This window comes from Cydia pomonella, chromosome 4 (genome assembly GCF_033807575.1).
Source record: "Cydia pomonella isolate Wapato2018A chromosome 4, ilCydPomo1, whole genome shotgun sequence".
NCBI classification, from domain to species: Eukaryota; Metazoa; Arthropoda; class Insecta; order Lepidoptera; family Tortricidae; genus Cydia; species Cydia pomonella.
Genome location: NC_084706.1, coordinates 20,224,103 through 20,237,083, shown reverse-complemented (window position 1 = coordinate 20,237,083; position 12,981 = coordinate 20,224,103). Strand labels below are relative to the sequence as shown.

General features: G+C 37.2%; 2 protein-coding genes across 5 annotated transcripts in view; one reads left to right on the top strand and one right to left on the bottom strand.

Annotated features, from left to right (window-relative positions):
- Positions 1 to 4,648, top strand: part of LOC133517441 (sensory neuron membrane protein 2-like) — a 30,764-nt gene extending 26,116 nt beyond the window's left edge. For all 3 annotated transcript variants that reach the window (XM_061850763.1, XM_061850765.1, XM_061850764.1), the window contains exons 7-10: positions 148 to 273; positions 581 to 767; positions 961 to 1,086; positions 4,412 to 4,648. In XM_061850763.1, coding sequence (XP_061706747.1) covers positions 148 to 273; positions 581 to 767; positions 961 to 1,086; positions 4,412 to 4,636 — 664 coding nt within the window. In that variant the 3' untranslated portion in view covers positions 4,637 to 4,648. The remainder of the gene's footprint in view (positions 1 to 147; positions 274 to 580; positions 768 to 960; positions 1,087 to 4,411) is intronic.
- Positions 4,649 to 5,337: 689 nt separating this feature from the next.
- Positions 5,338 to 12,981, bottom strand: part of LOC133517436 (periodic tryptophan protein 2 homolog) — a 71,168-nt gene continuing 63,524 nt past the window's right edge. Inside the window, exons 19-20 of one of the 2 annotated variants that reach the window (XM_061850754.1) lie at positions 10,170 to 10,280; positions 5,338 to 5,751 (exon numbers count right to left, since the gene is read on the bottom strand). In XM_061850754.1, the coding sequence (XP_061706738.1) occupies positions 5,748 to 5,751; positions 10,170 to 10,280 (115 nt within the window). In that variant the 3' untranslated portion in view covers positions 5,338 to 5,747. Of the gene's footprint in view, positions 5,752 to 10,124; positions 10,281 to 12,981 lie in introns of those variants that run through there. The other variant, XM_061850753.1, reaches the window with a different exon arrangement.

Below are 12,981 nucleotides of genomic sequence, written 5' to 3'. Positions count from 1 at the left end.
CCGTACGACAAGGAGCTTTTTCAGAAACCTTAATCAAACTTGTACAATTTCTGCTATTATAATGCCCAACCCTAGTTGGAACCAGTCATATCCCTCACATTTCATTTTCCTCTATCCTAATAAAAACTGAGAATCTTTTCTTTTTAGATCTCTGTACGCCAATCTAGTCGGCCCAGCCACCATTTTCAACATGAAGGCGATCTATTACGAAATAGGTGAAGAAGCACTGGCAGCTAAAACTGCGAACCGGGATAACAAGTGTTTCTGTCGAAAGTATGTATATTTGATTATTTTCATGACAGTGATGTATAATAAGTAGGGTCAAGGAAAGGAACAGTGGCTCACTCAACCTAATCTCAACACGAGAGAGGCGATATTTGGGCGACTAAGCTGCTGTTTCCGCCTTGACCCTTCCATGACAATTAAAATTACATAGGAAATTTTCTTCGTAAATACATCATGAAGCATTTAAAAAGAAATTTACTACTACGTCGTACATATTACGTAGTCCCGTACTAAAAGAAGGACTTCACACTTTTTTCATTTTCAACCAGTTTAGCAGGCAAGTGTTCTGTGACAGGAACTGGAGCGCCAACCATGACGGCTGTCTACTGATGGGCGTGCTAAACCTGGAGCCTTGTCAGGGCGCGCCGGCGCTGGCGACGTTGCCACACTTCTACCTAGCCTCCGAAGAATTACTGGAGTATTTCGCCGGAGGCATCAGTCCAGATAAAGAGAAACACAACACTTACGTGTACCTTGACCCGGTGAGATTCCCTTTTCTTGATAGTTTAGCCCAGCAGGCGACGTTGTCACACTTTTAACTAGTACTAGTAGTTTTAAACAGCTGCTAGCCTTGTCCTGCCCAAGCATTTATAAGGAACTGGCGTATTCTGCCCTTTACTATTCAGGGCGATAGTTTGTAATGTGCAGAAATAAACAAATATTTCCGTTATCCAGATAACCGGCGTTGTGTTGAAAGGCGTCAGACGCCTGCAGTTCAACATCGAGCTCCGGCAGATGAAGGGGATCCCGCAGCTGGAAAACGTGCGCACGGGCGTGTTCCCGTTGCTCTGGATCGACGAGGTAGCTCACGTTAAAGTTTAGAACGCATTGAGATTTTCTTGCGGTTTCAGCAACCGCAAAAAGTGTAACGTTCGGCAAGCTTCATAAGCGCACGCACTTGCAAGACTGTAACCGCAAGAAATTAGACTGAAACCGCAAGAAATGAATCGCAGTGCGTTCAAAGCCTTACGAGTCCCTAAGCTAGCTGTACACCCACTTTGACGGAAAGTGTGGAGTGTCATTATCGTCACAATTTTCATAGAGTGAGACCAAGATAAGTTGGCAGCGATTTTGAAAGCCCAGACTGTGAAAGTGTTATTTAAACTTCAAAATTTGATAGAATTTTGACGTTTAAAATAACCCTTGCGCAGTCTGGGCTATCAAAATCGCTCCCAACTTAGCTTGGTATAACTCTAGTAATTGGACTTTTATAATGGCATTGCAACACATTGCATATACTAAAATCAAAAAATGTTTATACAAATTCGCTATTCAAAATCACGCTTTTCAAAGCGGATGATAAGCCTTGATCTCTCAACGATAGGCATATAAAAAAAAACTGGTAATGCGAGTTAGTTTTACTCGCGCACCGAGGGTTCCGTAAAAACTTTTTTATTATCTCGTCTAACTATAAAAGCGAAAGACTTGATCAAAAGGTACTAAATATAATTGTGTACAGCGCCATCTATCGCCGATTGTCTAACAAATTTGCGCGATATAATGCACGTATAGTTATTCTGTGACGTATGTTGGGGTTTCGAGGATAATTCTCTATAGTGTGAACCGATTACATTTAAAAAATTGTTCCTTTATTTCAAAAAAGTGTCTAATGCAAAAAAAACCGGTCAAGCGCGGGTCATGGAAATTTCAAGTGTTTTACATACAAATAGTTGGTTAAATTGCAAACTGAATTCGGAAATGGTTTTTTGTTAATAAAAATAAAGTTAGTAAGACAAAATATATTTTTTTCACTATTAAAAAAATATCTTTGAATATACACTTTAAGCTGTTTCAAATGATACCCCACTTAATCTAGTCACTAGACTTTGCTACTTTGCCCCCTTTTAATTATTGGGCATTTCGAATCAGTTATTAAAAAACAATACTTTCAATGTGTCTGGGTTAGCGTTGTTCATAACTATTCCAAATATCAAATCGATAGCTTAAGTGGTTCTCGAGGTATTTAGCGATGTGACAGACAGACGGACAGACAGACAGGCTGACGGATGGACAGAGTCGCACCATAAGGGTTCCTTTTGTACTTTTTTGGTACGGAACCCTAAAAATTTTCAAACTAAGGCTTTATAAGGACTTTCAAGGGAAATTATACTGAAAATGGCTGGTTCGGTGAGTTCATGAGTAGGATGGATTTAAGAAATTACCTCTTTAATGACAAATGTTACGTACATTTCCTGAGGGGCAACGGACAACTGTTTTCCGCAAGAATACTCCCTTTTACTTTCTTTGTCCGTAGCATCTTATAAAGGATAGCCAATAATATCCGCCTATTGTGACGGACCTACAAAAGACATGCTTTTATTAATAATTAAGATCTTTATTTTCGTGGTTTTATCCTTCTATGGGCCAGCCATACAAATGAAAAATCCAAAATTTGTTAATTGAAGTTGAACCTATAGTGTAGGGAATAGATTTGAAAATTGAACGAAACAAAACAAGTGCAACTTTCCAATTGAATATAATTTAAATTTCATCGTCCTACGTCATAAGTCTTACAGGTAGGACTGACCGATTTACGGAAAAAATGGCTAAACAATAATAGTTATTTGATTTACAACGGGGTAAAGTTGTTGTTTAACTCCTCTTGCTAATATTGATACCCGAGCAAGCGAAATATTCCAAAATTGAATTGAATCACGAGCGTAGTGGGTGGTTGAAAAATGGAATCTTGAGCCTAGCGAGTTAGCTGAAGGCACAAGGGTTGAATAAACTGCTACCGACTGAACACATTTTTTTTAATTGTAAACACTACAAATCAAATTCGATAATAGTACATAAACATGTCAGAAACAATAAATAAAAGCAACTTAAAATTACACTTAATTTAGATTAAGTGTAATTTTAAGTTGCTTTTACACACTATACAAAAACAAAACTACACTAAACTAAATTTCAAAAAAAAGGCCCCTGCGGCAAGGTCCGGAAATTGCTGAACTGCCATACTGATGCGTTGAGCGAGGTACAGTACATTGTTGCCGAAGCATACCTACATAGTAATAGTTGTATATATGTTCATTTTTAAGGTATTTATTTATGGACCACTAGTTGCCTGAAATAAAGATTTTCATTTCATTTCATTTCATAGTGCTTTTCTCAAACATGTGAGGAAATACAATAAAAATATTTTTTTTATTTTTATTTATTTATTTTTATTTATTTATACAAGGAATTCCAACAGCTTTAAAAAATACATTAAACTTTTTTGATAGTAGTACAGAGCCAATTACAGGAACTCACAAATAGAAACTGTATATATAATTACAAAGTACACACTAGATACAAAAGCACATGTGACACAAGATATTAAAATATGAAATATATCAAGGTTACAATGAATAAAAAGAGAGACCAAGAAATAGATATGAGCAATAAGTAAGAACACTTATAACTTATGAAATTACACTAAGATAAACAACTTATATTCGCATTTAGATGAACAACATGGACCGGGCTCAAATACATTAAAGTTACAGATCACACTCCATAGCATATCACTACCTGCAACATGTTATTTAGAAGCATTGATTGACTAGATTGCGCCTTACACTAGGGATTGAGCAATTAAAAACGTCAATATCTAGATCCTTCGACAAATTATTCAAGTTACGAGCTGCGCGACACAAAAATATTAAAAAATAATATAATTAGCGAATGTCGCACACATGACGTTACATGCGTACACGATCCTTCCGCGATGTTCCGCACCCAGCATCGCGTGCAGGGACTGCAGGGAAGAAACGCGTTAGCCTCTCGGTGGCCGCGCAGCACGCGGCGGTCAGCGCGCCCCACGCCACGATAAAAATGGAATTTGTATGGGTTATTTAATTCTTAAGAATAAAATGACTCATACAACTTTAATTTTCTTCTGCTACGTCTGTGTCGTGCGCGCGATGGCTCTGCGTTGTCAACGCTGGGATAAAAATTGGTCACATTGCGTCTTCGCGGCCACTTCCGAGCATGTTTGAGAAAAACAACAAACGCCTGCCGTTTTGACGTGGCAGGTACTTAGGAGTTTCAAAATCGTATGGTAATCGACTTGATATTATTATTTATTACCGTGTCATCCTTCATATACTTGCTTTTAGTTAGTTACTTTGTTTCCTTTCAGGGCGCAGAATTGCCGCCAGAAATCCAGCAGGAGCTGAAGCAATCCCACACCTTGCTCGGATACGTAGAGATGGCGCGCTGGATCCTGCTGTCTATAGCTATATTAGTGTTACTAGCCAGTGTGGTCAAACTGGGGAGAAGCGGCGCTCTCCCGATGTGTGGGCAACATACAAATTCTGTCAGTTTCGTACTGTCAGCAACTGGTAATGGTAATAAATTGCACTGAGTTATGGTCGAATTTGAATTTTATTTTCTGAATCATCTCCTTTGCTACCACCATGGTTGAATAAAACAAGAAAAAGAAAACAAGGTATATACAAAAGTCAGGCTAGATGGCGTCACTTAAGCGGCAGGTCTCAGTTTCATCAAATTTATTCGGCGCCTAACCTCTGGTAAAGAGAATTTAGTATAGAGGCGTATGGTAAAGAAAATTTAGTATAGAGGCGTATTGTCAAAGTAAATTTTGTAGAATTTACTGCCATCTTTCGACACAGGAGTTAAACTCTTAGAATGACTTATTATGGCTATTTGACCTATGTTCTTTCACTGATATGTGTTAAATATCAAACGGTGTCGCCATCTACTCGAGTATAGGCCATCTATTCGATCATAATTTTTCTTGATTGTTTGAGGCACGTTTTTTCTTAGTATTTATCTTACCCGGAGTTACATATATATTTACTTGTATAATTCATATTCAGGGATAATAATTTTATACCCGCAACGCAGGCTTTGTCACGTGAACACAAACTCACAATCAGCTACAGGCTTCGTCACAATACAATATAGCGGTAAAATCTGCGGTAGATTATTATTTCGATGTAATTGTAAACTATGACAGAATAAGATAAGCTATGACAGAATATACTCTTAGGCCATGGAATATTCAGACTCTCGGAGTAGGAATTGGAACAGTAAAACTCCGTATCAGCGTTTCATAATTGTATTAACTTATGTATACATACTACTCACAATCTCCTTCATGGATACAATTCTTAGCTATATATATATACACTTCAATTCTCAGATACAGGAATAGTGCTTACTCGCCTTACAGATAAATCGTGTTATGTTAAGATAGGCTGAATAGGCATATTATTTTATACATATTTGCCCAACCGCTGAAGTGTCTAAGAAAATTTGGTTCTTAAAATAATACCCCAGAGACTATTGTTACAGGTAGGTACTAGGCGAACTTTTGTAAGATAATTTAAAAGCATATTATGTCTCATAACATTGACATTATATATTTGACCTACATGTTATAGTCGTCCGATTTGTAGCTGGCCCCGAACGGCTAATCCTTACTCCATTGTTAAGTAAAACCGCACGTGCCACTACCTGCAAAAAAGGGTAGTATAATTCTAATTGGCACCTGAGCGGTGTCTAGTCCAACGCTCAAATAACGAATGTAGGTGCGCTCTGCGATAACGGGTCTTTGTTATAGTTTGTATTTTTCTCCGTGAGCTTCTACGGGTTATCGTCTTATCTATTGTTTAAAAACCGCAAAGGCGCGTGCCACTATGAAAAAATGGGCAGGCCGCATAGGTAGCGTTTATTGAATTACTACTCTATTGAGCACGGAATAAGATTCATTATGAACTAATACAGAATTCTAACAGAATAGCTGTCTGATCTCTATTGGTGCGTCTAAGGTAGGCGACTAAACGCTCTCAAACCAGCTTAACTTGTGACACTGCGATCCGAAACAAAGATACGTATTCGAAGACCTCGCTTGCACTGGTAATGCGAGCGCACGGCTAGCTAGCGCCAAGGAAGCAATGTTATGTTTCTCGAAGAGTAGGTAAAAAACAGGGCCGGATTTTCACACAAATATATTTGGGTGGTTTTACGTTCTTTAATTTAAAGAGATAAAACATAACACTATTTAAATAGTAGGTACACATCTAACAGAATGGGTTTGTGTAATTAAAATAATAACGAGATAGACTCATTTTTATAATCAACTGTTTAAACAGTTGTTTGCTAATTTTAAACTTTTAACAGGCTAATTTTAAATAAACAATAAAACAATGGTAAAACAGTAATAAATATTTATATCCATTTAACAATCCCGTACTACTAATCATTTCATATCATCATTTGATATTTACCAGTCGCTTTTCGGTGAAGGAAAACATCGTGAGGAAACCGGACTAATCCCAACAAGGCCTAGTTTACCCTTCTGGGTTGGAAGGTCAGATGGCATTCGCTTTCGTAAAAACTAGTGCCTACGCCAAATCTTGGGATTAGTTGTCAAGCGGACCCCAGGCTCCCATGAGCCGTGGCAAAATGCCGGGACAACGCGAGGAAGAAGAAGAATCCCGTACTACTAATGTTAAAATATAGGTCTATTTTATGTTATAATTATGTACACTAAAATAAATATATTATTTACAATAGAGTACACATTTAGTAAAACATTTAGACAAATTTATATTATGAGTCAACAAAAAAATAAGTAACATATACATAATAGTGTATGCATAAAATAAATAAATATAAAACAAAATATGCATATCGTTTAGAGTCAAATCACGCTAACTCTTTCAACAAACCATACAAACAGTGTCAGTTTGTTAGAAGTCTTAGCGTTATTCGACTGTAGGTAAAATCACAGAAAACAATGTTAAAATAGTTATAAATATAGACCTATATAGGTATTATAATACATTAAAATAAAGGTATAATTTTAAAAGGCGGCTGGACACAGGGAATAATGACCGTGAAGTAATGAAAAAAAGTTTATCATACACATTATATATAGCACTATCCGGGGAATTGTGGGGCCAGTGCAAGCGAGGTCTTCGAATACGTATCTTATATATGGCTTTACATTTTTTAACATTTAAGAAACAATCATAAATATTTTATCGTTGGGCCATGTAAAATGTCGCTTATAAAACCAATTAAGTACACAAATGACGCGTCACCGCTAGGCATGTTTGCTTAGCGTTAAGATGACTCATTATTTTGGAATGCGCTTACCTGCCGGTCTCGGTCTGGGTACTAATACTAACAGATTGGGGTAGGGGATTGTTAAATGGATATGGTTAAGCTGGATTAAATGTATGAACATTTTTTTAGTGTCTTACAAGTTTCCGCTTTAAGTATTAGCAAACAACTGTTTAAACAGTTGATTATAAAAATGAGTATATCTCGTTATTATTATAATTACACAAACCCATTCTGTTAGATGTGTACCTACTATTTAAATAGTGTTATGTTTTATCTCTTTAAATTAAAGAACGTAAAACCACCCAAATATATTTGTGTGAAAATCCGGCCCTGTTTTTTACCTGCTCTTCGAGAAACATAACATTGCTTCCTTGGCGCTAGCTAGCCGTGCGCTCGCATTACCAGTGCAAGCGAGGTCTTCGAATACGTATCTTTGTTTCGGATCGCAGTGTCACAAGTTAAGCTGGTTTGAGAGCGTTTAGTCGCCTACCTTAGACGCACCAATAGAGATCAGACAGCTATTCTGTTAGAATTCTGTATTAGTTCATAATGAATCTTATTCCGTGCTCAATAGAGTAGTAATTCAATAAACGCTACCTATGCGGCCTGCCCATTTTTTCATAGTGGCACGCGCCTTTGCGGTTTTTAAACAATAGATAAGACGATAATCCGTAGAAGCTCACGGAGAAAAATACAAACTATACGCATCTAAGAACGCAATTTACTGGTTCTCTGGCGTTCTCGCCGTTACCGTAGAGGGACCATACATGAAATCGCAAATTATTTCTCCATTTGTTCATTTTGAATCTTATTGCAATGTATATAGGAGTTGTAATTCAATTGATTAGCATTAGAAAGAAGGTAATAGATCTTGATGTGTCTTTTTTATTAAAAAAAAAACACTTTTGCAACAAATATGTAACAATTATAAATAATATATGATTATACATATATCATATACGATAAAATATTAGAAATATGCACAAATTATTACATAAAATTCTATTCAGACTCACAGCAACCTCTCACCACTTCCAGTCAATACATCTGTACCAAGGCCATCCCGCCAATCAGAGGCTACGAAGTAATCCAGGCTCTTCGGACCATGAAATTTGGAAAAAGCCCAGGAGACGATGGACTTAATACAGAATGCTTAATTCTAGGAAAAAGAATATTTCTACCCCATATAACCAATTTATTTAATTGCATATTACAAACCGGAAACATCCCTAAACAGATGACCCACGCCAACATAATAGTGCTGCATAAAAAAGGGGACAAGAGCAATATAAATAATTATCGCCCCATAAGCCTAGTGTCACACCTATACAAAGCTTTAATTAAAATAATAGAGCATCGCATTGCTGGGCAGCTAGACAAACACCAACCCCCTGAACAGGCCGGTTTCCGCCCCAGGTTCTCAGCAAGCGATCACCTACACACGCTAAATCAGGTTATAGAAAATTGCCACGAATACAATAGACCCCTGTATTTAGCCTTTGTGGACTATACAAAGGCTTTCGACAGCATTAGCCACGATTCCATATTTACAGCACTTCGCCATCAAGAAATCGAGTCCACATATATAGACCTATTAAATTCCATTCACAACAACAGTACCGCGAATATAAAACTGGTCAAATTTTATCCCCAAAACTCTTCACAAGCACCCTTGAACAGGTATTTAGAAGCTTGGCGGTCCCTTGGGAAAGCGAGGGCATTGTCATCGACGACCGAATACTAACAAATCTCCGGTTCGCCGATGACATTGTACTGTTTTCCACATCAGCCCGAGAACTCCAAGTAATGCTTCAAGACCTAAGCTCAGCAAGCCTTCAAGTTGGTCTTACAATGAATAGGACCAAGACACAAATAATGACCAACAGCATAAAACGTGGGGTCGAAATATACGGGCAGACAATAAATTATGTCGACGAGTACCCGATTCTGGGCCAATTAGTCTCCTTTAGCCAGAGACAGGATAAAGAAGTCGAAAGACGGATCCAAAAAGCGTGGAGGAGCTATTGGTCTATGAAGGAGGTGATGAAGGGCCACCTTCCTCTGACCTTAAAACGAGTTTCCTCGTCGACATGTGCATTCTGCCTGTCCTAACCTACAGTGCTCAGACGTGGTCACTCACCGAGGCGTAAAATACCAAACTGAAGGTTTGCCAAAGAGATATGAAGCGCAGCATACTAGGAGTAAAACGGATTGACCGAATCCGTAACTCTACGCTGCGTTCGAAAACACGCATTACTGATGTTGGAGCTAAGACCACCAAGCTGAAATGGGACTGGGCCGGCCATGTCTGCCGCATGCACCTACAGAGGTGGGCCAAAATAACCACGGTATGGGTGCCGTAAGACGGGCGAGGATCGGGTAGGCCCACACGGAGGTGGCGGGACGACCTGGACGCATATCTCAACGACTGGCCGGAGATTGCTCAAAACTGAGACGAGTGGAAATCGAGGGGGGAGGCCTTTGCCCAGCAGTGGGACACCGTATAGGCTTATAATAATAATAAATAATATGATTATTAACATTATTTTGCTTTCATAATATAAACTAATTTTTAAAAAGCCTTTTTCAACAATTTTCAATAAAAAGACACGTCAAGGTTGTTTACCTTTATTCTAACGCTAAAGAAAACGAAGTATATTTTATTAATTCGTGGTAAAATAAAATGAGTCAATATTGCGGGTCCATTTTTGACGGTTGACTTGCTTTCAACAGGAAATGGTATAAATAAAACATAGTTGATCTTATAAAAATGTATAAATTAATCAGAATCAGAGAGCGACCCGCGGCCACTGGAGTTGTCTTCGTTATCTATCTCCATTTCCGCCTCTTGTTTTGCTGTGATCTCGCCCACGGTTTTAATGCAGCGAATTGTGTATTTGTTGAAGTCACATCTGGAACAAATGTTAAACAGAACGGTCAATTATAATTAATCTCTACATAGAAAGAAAATAAAAAGAAAGGACATTATTTAACGCTACAACACATTACATTTGGGAAAAGAAGACATACAGAGATAAAAAGCATTGGACGCTAAAATAGGGGTGTCCTGTCGTTTGGCCAAAAGATGTTTAGCAAATTGACACTTGGCAACCAACTACTGGCAAAATTATATTTTAGCAAATCATTTTTTTACAACAATATTTTTGACAAATTATTCTTATTACCAAATAATTAACTAATAAAATTTCATTTCATAACAGATCTTTTTGACAAATGATTATTTAACAACAAAGTTAACAAATAAATCTATCATTGGTCAAAAAATGTTTGCTATAATGTATTATTTGACATGTGTTTCTGTACTAATAAACTGTAAGCGAGCCAGACCTGTCGGGGCAATCCGACTCGGATAGGTTAGGTTAGAAGCAAAGCTCCCGCCTTAGGCTTCGAGGTTATTTTTTTTTTTAACAACGCGAAAAATGTAAGCAACGATTGCTTGCTTGTCTTGCAACTAAGTAACTTACCTCAAAATAATCTGGCCCAAATGAAAATTGCAACCATGCAGAATTATTCCCTCAAAGTTTGGTGAATGTATAAATTTGCTAAACATATTACTAGGTGACATGAAAAATATAAAATTGATACTTTGTATTTTGACATATTGTAATAATGTATTATTTACTAAATGATTATTTGTCAAGTGACTTTTTGTAAAATGATACATTTGCGGAATAACATATTTGCCAAATAATACTTTGGTGAAACGTTTTTTGTAAAATGAAAATTTGCCAACATTGTTTTGGTTAAACATTAGTGAACCAAAAATAGGATCCCCCCACTCAGCATAGTGCCGCGGCAATCCGTGGCGCTGGTTTCCAGTGGGGACCTGACTTAAGATTATGATAGTGGCGGCACATACGCCAACGACACAGAAAAACAGACATAAAAAAAGGAACTCAAAAAATGTATACATACTAAAAACATACCACAAACATTTTTGCTATACTATATTATTAGAATTGATAACATAGTATATAGTATATGTGCAATTTGCGGAAAGTTTCTAAAAAGTTGGAAAAGATTTTCGAATATTAATTAAATTTCACATTATCCTCGTAAACTTTTCTATTTATATAAATTGGGTTGAGTTTCGTTTGTTTGAAAAAGCAATGAAACAAAATAAATGATATTTTATTAGTTTTTTTAATGGTTCTTTCACAGACATATAATATCGAAGCCTATAGGGGCCTTATACTGGCAATAAGAATGGGGCCAGTACAGCGGTGTCACACGAATTCGAGCCAATCGTGCAGTCTAGCGCACAACGCGATTAGTTGATGGGTTCGCATCTCGCGCGCGGTTGGTGGCAACTAGTTACGTTAGACTGCACGGTTGGCAAAGAGAGAATAAAATATTTCCCCTTTTATACACCGTGTTTTTATTGAATTCCGTTAACTTCGGGGTATTATAACGTTTAAGGAAACTACATGACATAGTTATTTTCCAAAAAAAAATTAAAATATTTTTTTTACATTTTTTTGTTATAAAAAGTAATTAAATGTTGCATATAGCGTTGTTGTTGCACGGGCATTACATTTATCTCAATCAAACAATTGAAAACTGTGACATGTCAATGTCATTTCGAACATCGATCCTCCGAGATATTACTTACGTTTAGTAGCAAATTAACCCGTACTAAACACTAATCAATATGTGAACGGGCCCTAAGGTAAGTGTACACACTCGTAAGGGCTTTATAAGATAAAAATAAAATATTGTTTATCTCCGAAATGGAGTTAACTAGAATACCGGTGTCTTTGCGAAAGTTACTTAATTTAAGCTCAGGAATGCACCCTTGAAATTAACGCAAATAAAAAAAAACACGGTGTATACCACTGTATACATATAAAAACTTACTCTGCCATAGAAAATGTCAAGGTCAGACATATAAAATATATGAAACAGAAAAAAAAAAAAATTTCGGGGTTGGTCCCTTAGTAAAAGTTGCTCAGTATGACCTATATAATATTATTTACCCCGTAAATTATTGCAGGACTGAATAAGCATCCTGTATGTTGAGCAACTGAAATGTTTATTAACGGGTTTTCCAAAAAAAAATTACATTCCCTAGTGTAGTACATGGTCATGAATTCCATCATCACAACTGGATTTTGACAAAAATGGAACCAATCTGGTACATTTTTATATTTTCAAACAAAAAATAATTTTCCAGATATGTCGCACGCACTATTAGGCTACCAGGCGCTCTTATAAATAAACATGCTTAACCTTTTCAACGCTTTCCCACACGTGTCAAGAAATGCCATGGACGCCAAAAAGTTAACTGGTGAAGAGCGAATATGAAGCTGACAGTAGGAAAGTCGCTTTGACAACGTCCGCCATAGCCTTTTTAATGGTCATTGGCGTCGCGGGCACGACAGACGATGACCGTTTTAGTGGTCTTTGGCGTTGAAAAGGTTAAAATAAATAAAATAATAAATAAATAATACAGGCGTAAATTACTGCACCAAAATTGGAGTCGCAATCTCAAAATTATGTCCTAAACACGTAAACACTGCGTCGCAGCTAGTTTCAGATATCGCATAATAATAACATCTCCAATCGGCAACGTTTTTGGGCACGTTTGGTACA